The sequence below is a fragment of the Catharus ustulatus genome, chromosome 7 (assembly GCF_009819885.2).
Source record: "Catharus ustulatus isolate bCatUst1 chromosome 7, bCatUst1.pri.v2, whole genome shotgun sequence".
Lineage (NCBI taxonomy): Eukaryota > Metazoa > Chordata > Aves > Passeriformes > Turdidae > Catharus > Catharus ustulatus.
In genome coordinates this window covers 28,353,809-28,364,222 of record NC_046227.1, presented here as the reverse complement: position 1 = coordinate 28,364,222, position 10,414 = coordinate 28,353,809, and the positions used below count along the sequence as shown (strand labels likewise).

The window sequence follows — 10,414 nt, the reverse complement described above, 5'->3', positions numbered from 1 at the left end:
ACTTAGTAAGACTGGATACTGTTACTTAATAAGTAGTTACTTAGTGAGAGTTTATACTGTTGGAGCCCTTTAGCAGTAGTGAACTGCGCAGTCTCAAAATGCTGAATTATTCTTCCAAAGGTGGTGTCAAGTCAGACGGTGTGTGGAGACCTCTGGGCTTACAGGTGTGTTCAGGCAAGGGACAGATGCAAGCATTCATGGACTGCTGTGCTTCAGCCTCCTGGTGATGCATAGCTGCAGAGGAGGCCTAAGCATACTGGATTTTGAAGAAATAAACTGCTGAAAGAGATGTAAAACTGCTACAGAAAGATGTAAAACTACTGCTGTTGTGTTCTGAGCTTCACGCAGCCTCCAGGAGTCCACTCGGTACAGACATTTCAGTGCTTTGCTGTTATCCTAAGGGGAGCAGGTAAATCCATCCTACAGTTAACAAATGAGCTGCTGTCTTCACATTCTGTGTCAAGAACTGGAATCCTTGGCTGCTTTTTTCTTAATGTCAGGATTATGTGAAATCCCTGGAATGACCCCATGAATTACGTGCATTATAGTGAATTCCATGATGCAATCCTCCTATATTGCAAATGTGCACATGCAGATCTGTGCCCCAGCTTTGCTTGACTTAACAGCATGGGCATGCAGAATTTTTTATTTCTACATTTGGGGTAAAATACGGGTGCTGCTGTGAAAAAACTGATGAATGTGATTCAATAAACACCTTGTCTTGCTAGGCTTCTTGTGTATCCCAAAAAAAACCCAGAAGTCAGTAATGAGTCAGATTGTTTTGGGTTGGGCTTTTTGTTTATTTTTTAAGTCGCTGTGGTTTTGTGTTTTCACTATTTTCTCACTTTTGGTTCTGTTCATTTTGAATCATCAGATTATTGGGAGAAGGGTGGTGTGGAGCAAGAGAATTTGTAGCAGCATTTGAGTATTTTATGGGTCCAGGCTGGACTGTGTGATTATCTCTTGGTTTCAGAGGGCTGCTTTGGATATTCTAATGTTGTGGATTTAATGCTTCCGTGAATCTTGTAGTGCATGAAGAGTGAAATGTGACACAGATGTTCTGTGGTCACTATCTAGTTGGTATTCCCTGTTCAAAGTAAATAATGGAAAGAAAGAATGCTAATGTTTGTCTACTGCACCTGTTGTGAAAATAATAAAGTAAATAATGTTTTTATACAAATTATGAGACTAAAAGTGACACCAGAATTTATGTGAACTTATATGTTGAAATTTAGATCTTCCACAGTAGCTCTCTTTTGACTTCCTCATAGATTCCTGTAGGTTCTTGAGGAGGTGTCATCATTTGAGTGATTTTGTGCAAGCATTCTCTAAATCTTCCATGTGCTTACTTCCATTTAGGTATTATTTTAGCCAGATAAATACATTTCAAAAAAGAGGCATGGTTCAATTTTAATCCAGAATTTTATGAAAAATATGATTGAAGGTGCTGAATGTAATTTTGCCCAACTACTCCACTCACCCACAAAGAATAATAAAAAAAAAAATAATAATGATAATAAAGATTTTATGATGGGGCAGGTAGAATTTGTCAAAGCTAGACTAGACTGGAAGGTGCAACATTAACATTAACCTTTCTGGATAAGGAATAGGAAGTTTCTCTGTTTTTTTACCCAGTATTGTGATATTTGTGTTTGTTGACCTCTGAGCAAAGCAAGTGAATGTTCTCATTTTATATGGACTTCTATGCAAAGCACACTTTTATTGATTAAGTTCATAATTTGTACACAGCCATGTTGGGATTGAGATATAGAAGATTCTTAATTTTGCACTCACCCTTCAGAAAATGGCTGGGCTAAGTTGTGAGAGAAAAAGACAACTTCTATGTGTAATTCATTAGCAAAGAATGATTGCCTGAATGTTCTTGTAATAAGTGGTAGGCGTTTTTTAAATGACTTTACAGCCACCCAGGATATGCAGTGTTTTGCTTTCGTGTATAACTGTTTTGGCTGGGACAAACATTGTGTCTTACTCCGTATGTAATGAGGTTCCTGAATTAGAAATGAGAGCTAGGACTTGAGGAAACTGGAAGGAAAGCTGTAGATAAGCTGTCTGCATTATGGTCTGTATCCTTACTATTAAAATATCCTGTTTGTTGCCTTAGTTCTACTACTGTTCTATGTGATCCAGTGACATCATCAGCTAGAAGTGGGCATTATGGATTTTTGTTATCCATGTGGAATCTTACATCTTTGTCATAGCCCTATATGTCCTCAGTGTGTGAAGTACCCATTTACTTGGTGCTACTCTTAGCTTCTAAGACACTTTAGCTTCTTAACATCCTTGTTGTTTTCACAAGTTACAGATTTTCTGCAGAATCTCTTCCAAATGGTCCTTTACCTCTCTTTAAACTCAACACCTCATATTTACCTCCCTGTTTCTAATGTTACAAACTTTTGGTTGAAGACTTGTTGTCCCTCTAGCAAGGACAAAACTTTTTCCCCCCTCTGGCTGAATTTTTTCCAAAACACCCTAAAGTTGATTAAGCATCAATTCTTATGAGATTAGAGAAAAGCAAAACTGTATGTCAAACAAAATGGTGTAGTGAAAAGATACTGTAGAATTGAAACTACCATTTTCCTGGTTCCTCTGTGTATAAACTTTCTGGAGAAGGGACTGTAGCTTATTGTGGCTGGAGTTCTGTCTAGGATTCCAAAGACTATCATGATGCAGAAGCTAAGCAAGACCTCGTTTAGTCCCAAGGGTGAAACATAAAGACCTTAAAATTACTTATTCTGTTACCTGAGCAATGCTTTGTTGATATCAAGAACTGAATGTAACAAGATGTGGATGATGAATGTGCTTGGTTCTTATACGTGTCTTCACAGTAATTTTCTGTGAAGCAGAATTAATTTTAGGATCACCAATTTATTTTGTGGATCACCTTTCTCCTTTTACTTGGTTTTTGTGTGGAAAAGTGAGATCTTTTACTGCTGGCTTTGAGAGAAGAATTCCAAAATGGGACTTTGTGTACAAAACAAAACGACCTGTCCCAGTTTACAGCTCACTGAAGAATTGTTTCACTGTCTTAATCCCTTGGGTTCAGGGACTGTGCAGCCAGAGTAACCAACCACACAGTTCTTGAGTGTTGTTCTACTCGAGTAGAACAAAAGTAGTGTATGGATAGTGTCAGTGCTTTATAGTCTCACAAGAAATTATAAATTCCATCTGAAGGGCAGTGGTATTTATATATAAAAATTTCTCCTCGTGGAAAGCAAACTGTGAGTCCAATTGTGACCAGCTGCAGTGTGTAGCATCTGTCAAGGAAGTGCCATGTAAGTGAACCTACTGAAATAGTTGTGTGTGTTGTTTTAGTGAAAACCTTTAACTGTGAATTCCTAGTAAGTAAAAGATGCTCTGTGGAAGAAGCTGCTGAAGATTCAGCATATGGTTTTACAAACCACTGAAATGCACAAAGGCCTAAATTGCTGTAGTTTGTGGAGTTACTTGCACGTGTGAAGGACACGTGAAGGGCTTCTGTTTGGAAGGTTATCTGGTTTGGCTTCTTTTTCCCAACTGTGTCCAGCAATATTACCTCTCTACAAACGTTGCTTATCTCTGTCCCTTGATAACCACAGCTTCAGCACTGCTACTGCTAAGGACTACTTGTGAGCAGGGGTTTTCAATGTTTGAGCAAACATCTAGACAATTACCAGTTTCAGCAACTTAAGCAGAGCAGTTATCTGATTTGGCAGTTTGTTTTTAATAAAACATGATGCAGAACATCAAGCAATAATATTTTCCTTAGAACATATGATGCTTACCTTCAAAACACTGTAAATTATTAATTGGCTCAGTCGCATCTGCAGAAAGAGTGCTTCACCTGAAAGAACATCGCGGAAGAGTCTGGAGGTTGAAACTTGCTGGGAACTGCTGTGGTGTTGTCATGCCTTACTCCCAGGTTAGGGAATATGCCATAAAACGGTGTCACAGCGCTGCCGGGTGAAGGTGAGGGCTGTAGCTCAAGTGGTTCAAAAAACAAGGTAAACCTACCTGCGTGTGTATTTACACTTAATTTCTGCGTTAAGGTATGTCCTGTGACAGGTGCTGATACTGCGGGAGGGCTTTCTGGGGCTGGATTTTCCGCTGTTCAGCAGTTCGGCCGGCGGTGCTTGATGCTGCCGGCTGTGCCGTGCGGAGCAGGAGGCGGCTCGCCCCGCCGGGAGCGCTGGGGCAGCGCACGGGGCCGGCCCCGCTCTCCCGGCGCTGCGCTCGGGGCCGGTCCCCGGCCGGCGCCGAGGGGGTTAAGGCGCCCCGCCCCGGGCGCGCGCATTGGCGGGGCGGCGGCGGCGGCGGCCAATGGGAGCGCGCGGCGGCGGGGCCGGGCCAATGGGGGCGGGCGGGGGCGGCGCGGCCGCGCGCGGCTGAATGGGGAGCACAAAGCGCGGCCGGGACGCGGCGCCGCCGTCCCCGGGAGAGCCGCGCGCGGGGCCGCCGCTGCCGCCCCAGCCCCGCACCGGCACCGCCACAGCCCCGCCGGCAGCGCGGGGGAGGCAGCGCCGAGCCCCCGCCCCCGCTCCGCCTCGGGCTTTTGGGGATTTTTTTCTCTCCCCTTACCCTTCCGATTTTTCAGATTTGCCGGTTTCTCCCCTCTCCCCCGGTGCCTGCGGGAGAGGAGCCGCGGCCGCCCGAAGGCACCGCGGCGTAGCGGGAGCGGCGGCCGGGTGCATGAGCGGTGCCTTACGGCCGGGGCTCCGCCGCTGGGAGGCGAGGCGAGCCGGGAGCGCCGCCGCAGCCCGGTCCGCCCCGGGCAGCCCCCCCGCCGCGCCCCTCGGGCAGGGGATGCTCCCGCCGCCGCCGGCTGCCGCATCCCTGCGCGCCTGAGCCTCCGCCAGCTCCCCGCCGACCGGCCCGCGGCGAAGCGGCGGGGGCCGGGCCGCAGCGGTGCGGGCGCGCTGCGATGCGGCTCCCCCGCGGCGCCCCGAGCCCCTGCGGCCGCCGCGGCGCGGCTGAGGGCGAGCGGCCGTGAGCCGGGGGCGTCCCGGTGCCCGCGGTGCCGAGCGCGCTCGGCGGTGTCCAAGTGCCGGGGCCGGCGATGGCACTGCCCTGAGCGTCCCGCCGGGGACACCCCGGCTCCGGGGACGCCCGGCCGTTCCGGAGACTTTGGGGGCGTTTGCGGGTTTTGCCTTTTTTCTTATTTTTTTTTCTTTTTTTCCCCTTATTTTTTTTTCTCCTTCCCCGCTGCCTTTTGGGTTTTTCTCCCGGCGGCTCGTCCCCTGTGCCTGCCCGGCTGTCATCCCCTCGCCCGCGGCCCCGTCCCTCAGGGCATGTCCCGGTCCAACAGCGTCAGCCCCCCGGGCTTCGGCGGTCCCGCGCCCTGGGCAGGCACCGAGCAGCACCGCTCGGCCTGGGGCGAGGCGGAGGCCCGGGCCAATGGCTACTCCTACCCGCCGCCTCCCAACAGGTCCTCGGGCAAGAAGGCCTCCCGCATGTCGAGCAGGTGGAGGAGCGAGGAAGACTACGAGCCCCGGACCCGCGGGGAGAGTGGCTGCAGGATGATGAGCTTTAGGTCCAAATCCGCCTGGCAGGAGCACGGTGACGACAGCCGACGTCACCGGTCCCGCCACCCGCCCGGCAGTGATTCCCCCGCTGCCCCCAACAATGCCAGCCCCCGGCAGCTGGGGGAGCAGGGGGAGGTACGGCCCCGCTCTGTGGAGTTGGGGCTGGATGAGAAACGCATCAAGGCCAAGATTGAGGAGCTGGAGGAAGAGGACGGGGACGAGGGGGACTCCGAGGCGGCCTTCTCCATGGGCAGTTGTTGCAGTAGCCTGCTGCAAATCTTCAGGTCCAAGAAGTTCCAGTCTGAGAAACTGGAACGTCTCTATCAGCGCTACTTCTTTCGGCTAAACCAGAGCAGCCTCACCATGCTTATGGCCGTGCTGGTGCTGGTCTGTGTGGTCATGCTCATCTTCCATGCCGCACACGGCCGCTATGAGGTATCCTATGTCGTGGTGCTCTCCCTGGCCATCGTGCTGATGGTGGTGCTGTGCATGGTGTGCAACCGCAACAACTTCCACCAGGACCACATGTGGTTGGCATGCTACTCTGTCATCCTGGTGATCCTGGCAGTGCAAGTGGTAGGGGTTCTGCTGGTGTGGCCCAGGAGCGCCTCAGAGGGCATCTGGTGGACCGTCTTCTTTATCTACAGCATCTACACGCTGCTGCCGGTGCGGATGAGAGCTGCGGTCATCAGCGGGGTGGTGCTCTCCGCCATCCACCTGGCCGTCTCCCTCAAGATCAACGCGGAGGATGAGTTCCTCCTGAAGCAGGTAGGCAAGCCCTGAGTGAATTGGATGTGTGCTCAGCATAGAAGGGCAAGGGAAGTGGGGTAGTCTGACTTCCAGAGGCCTGCCCAGTGCTGGAAGGCTGGCAGGACTTTCAGCTGAACTCCCGGGTTACCTGCTGCTGGCTGGGATGGTGTGCAATGTGGTGGCTAGCCTGTAATCTTGCTTTGTTTTCATAGCCGTGATGTTCCCTCATTTCTGCTCCAAGTTAAGGCTCTAAACATACAAGAAGTGTGTCTTACTGGGTTCCCATGAAGGCTGCTCCAGCACTGTCAGCCAGCCCTGCTAGTGCCCTTCAGCTGTATTTAACATAATAGCCCTGTGCTAAGCGCACCGATGGAACAGCATCTAAGCATGCTGCTGTTTTACTGAGAAACGTGTAGAAAGTCCGGCTGTTTTTATCAGCTAGAGGTTATCCTGTGTGTCACTCTGGGTACAGTATTGGCACAGAGCTTAGGCATCTCAGGAGAGCATTCTCCACGGGAATGTGGGGTAAGCTTTCGGTTTAGCAGGAAGGTGTTTTGCTCTGAGATGTGCTGGAAATCTCTCTGGTGAGAAAACCCAGAGTTCCTGTACAGGCAGGATTAAAAAAAAAAAAAAAAAAAAAGTATAAATGCAGGTTGTTATTTAGCTGTGATATCATGTTTAACTGAAGCAGTTCAGTTCACGGGAACAATAAGACTATTATCAAATGCATTACAGTGCAATTTTTAATTACCATATCTGTATAAACAACAGCAGTACAAGGCGCCACTCTTCAAGCGAAGCAAGCAGCCTTGGGACTCGTGCTTTAAGCTTACCACATGTAAAATGTTGAGGCTATGAGGCAGTTGTCATCCTTCTGATGTGCAAGACTCTGACCAAGGATAAGCCTCTTGTAGAGTCAGCCCTGATGTTTATGTGTAAACTGGGATTGTTTATTAAAATCAGGTGTTTGGTAGTTTTACAGCCCTAACACGTAATAAAAAATAAAGCCTCACGCTCAGTGTGTGCTTTGACTCTTACTTCTGGGTTGTTTTGAGTTATGCCTATTGCAGTGGCAAGAAAAGTTGTAAGCCTTAGATAAAACCTGATCAGGATGAGGCTGTCACTGTTCAAACAGCCCATGAAATTACTCTTTTCTGCCCCCCAGACTGGTTAAGCCTTCTTGGAGAGTTTTGGGCTTTGTTCATAGTTTGCTACAGATATTTTTATAAACTGTACATGACATATTTTTCTTATGTTTGATATAAATGGCTTTTTGTGCATTTCCAGCAGAGCATACATTGTGAGTGGGACAGTTGGTGTTTTTCTGCTTGACTTGAAAAAGTTTGCTAATGGCCTCAGCTCTTCCCCACTGGGGCTCTGGTCTTGCAAAGCCTCATGCGTGCTTTTTGCTTTATAAACTGAGACTTGTCCTGTTGAAATCAGTGTGTTTGGAGACTGTATCCTTACATGGCAAGGCAAATCCCGTCATGATTGTGGCTAGATGATTGAGCAGTCTGTTACGAGCAGAGTTTGGAGGATACTAACAAATGAACAAAGTATCATTTTGTAGGGAAATGTTGGTAACTGTATTTTAGTAGGAAGGAAACTAAATTACAAAGGCCAAATTATTGACTCCCTCAGTAGAAATTTTGTAGCAATTACTGCTCCCTCTCTTTCCAAACAGCAGGCTGGTTTTAAGGGTGTGAATGTGCACTTGTCAAAGGTAGGAGCACGGGCAGTAGATGACGGTTCAGTATGCACAAATCTGTGCATTGCACAGTGGCTTTCACTTTCATAGTAATGCTGGGGTTTTCCTATGGTTTGGCAATAAATGTTCAGCTAATGAGGAATGTCCTAGGAGCGCTCTTACTTTGTCTTCAAAGGCAGAGTGTCTCTCCAGGTTGCCTGTTTATCTTTCCTGCTAACACAGTCTCTGTCTTGCTGTGGTCTACACTGGGGTATCGTGGGCCGAATTCAGTGGGGTTGTACAAGGCCAAGAGTCAGATTCCTTCCACGAGCTGCTATCTCTGGCTGTGTGATAGAAAATTCTGTTGTGCTGAGCACGTTGCCTCACAGCTATTAACAGGCCGTCCTCACTGGGGCTGTATCTCGTTGCCGTGGAAATCCGCTGGGTTCAGCTCTGCCCCCCTAATGCACACAAGCCCTATTTCCTCCTTCAAACTACCAGAGGCAAAGACAAGTGAAGAGCAGATAAGTCAGGGAGAGGGAGTTAAGATGTTTTCTGTGACTTCACGCTGGCAGTCGCATCAGCATGGGTTTTGTGGAGCAGGAGTGGATGTGAATGCATTTGTGACTGTTTGACCGGATGGTACTTCACAACCAGCAGTCACAGAAGAAGGGCTGGTTAGGATGTATATCACCTTTCCTCTCTTTTCTAGGGCATTTTAAACTATAGTACTTAAGCAAGTTTTACTTTGTGGAAGCTTATTTGCTTTTAATGCTCTCCAAATTGTTTCCAAACCAGGAGAAATCATACCCTCTTGCTATGACCTACTGACAGCTAAAGCCGAGTGACTCTTGTGTTTACTCCAGAGCACTTTTACAGGGCTCTGGAGTCTGTTAAAAACTCCTTTTTCTCAAGAGAGTGAAATCGTTGGTAGTAGGTCCCTTCTGGGGGAAAGGCAGCTTGTTGAATTCCCTAGCTGAGGATGCATGAGTTTATTGTCTGAGTTATCTTCTGCTATCATTGCTGGATTTTTCTGTCTCCAGACTCTCTGGTCCAAGGCTATGCTAGTCAGACTTCATGGAAGGGTTAATGCAGTCTGCTGTTTCTGAATCCATACAGTGACAGGAGTACAAATAGTTGTCATTGCTCAGTCTTAACTGAGCTGCTTTTTAACATAATTCTTCTGGGGTCACTGTATTTGGCAAATAGGCTCTGGCTTCTCTTTGTTACCTGGAGGAGTCTGCCTTTCAAAAGAGAAAGGATCCATGTTAAAAATGTGAATATAGTTGGTACCTCTGTGAGTCGGATCAGCTAGAGGCAGTGATCTTGGCTTCTTGAATTGAGGGTTGATTGGAATTTATAAAGTCCTAATTATTGCATTGTATTAAAAAGTTATCCAATGCTGAGGGAGGGGAGAAAAAGAAATCCTTGAGAATTTACTTGTTACCAAAGGCAGCGGACTGCGGGAAGCAGAACACAGTGAATAGGTGATGGTCCACCAACTCCAAATCCTGACTGCTTAAAAGGGGGTTTTTCATGTGCTCTTGTGACCAGTTAGCTGTAGAGGAACTGCTTTTGGATTTACTGGGGAGAGGACGACTATATTTGTTTTCAGGTTTATGTCCTTGTATTATTCTGGGACAGGTTACAAATGTGTTTCACTGCATGGAAGTGTGTCCTTTCTGCAAGTAGGTGTACCTCTCTTCAGGCCAACCTTTTCCGTGTGTTGGCTTTGATGCACTTTTAGGCTCTGAGAACACACTCAGCTCTAGAATTCACATAAGCATTACCTTACATGTGAATGAGGCTTTCTAATACCTAGCTGAGAAAGAAGTGTACTGTTTCTCAGTAATCTGCCTTGCATTCAGAGCAGAGATAAGAGTGAGATTTATTCTCTGGCCGATGGGAGCCAATGCCCAGCTGACCCACAGACTTGTACGGGCGCATGGGAAGAGCTGCAGCCTGTGGGTTGCTGATGCTTAACTGAAGTCATGTGAAGAGACCAGCTGCCCTCAGTGCACAGAGTCTTGAGTAAGCACTGGCATTTTTGTAAGAGTATGGGCTAAGGGACAGGGAATTTCACAAGAGAGTTTATTGGACTGTGAATCAGACTTAAAAAGGAATGGGGATTGTGTGTGGGAGTGGGTGGGGGACCAGGAGTAGGGGATAAGAATGCCATATACAAACATCAAACAAGCCTGTGGACTGAGGCTGGTTTTACTCCTGTTTTCCCATCCAAACCTGTTTTATTGTAACTTTTTGAGGTTCCTTGTTCAAGGATACTGGTAATTCTATGTAGTTTATTAACTCAGTGTGAGTTGGTGAGTGTTAAGGTACCACGAAAAATAAATATCTTTTTTTGTCTTGTGTCAGTAACCTCATTGAAAGAGAAACAACTGCACTGATCTCTTTACTTCCCAAACACTACTGCAAATCTTCTGCAAAGGATCTCTGATAG

General features: G+C 47.5%; 1 protein-coding gene across 1 annotated transcript in view; it reads left to right on the top strand.

The window, feature by feature from the left end:
- The first annotated feature begins 5,001 nt into the window (after positions 1-5,001).
- Positions 5,002-10,414, top strand: part of ADCY5 (adenylate cyclase 5) — a 204,249-nt gene continuing 198,836 nt past the window's right edge. The window contains exon 1 of the mRNA XM_033064725.2: positions 5,002-6,287. Coding sequence (XP_032920616.1) covers positions 5,286-6,287 — 1,002 coding nt within the window. The 5' untranslated portion in view covers positions 5,002-5,285. The remainder of the gene's footprint in view (positions 6,288-10,414) is intronic.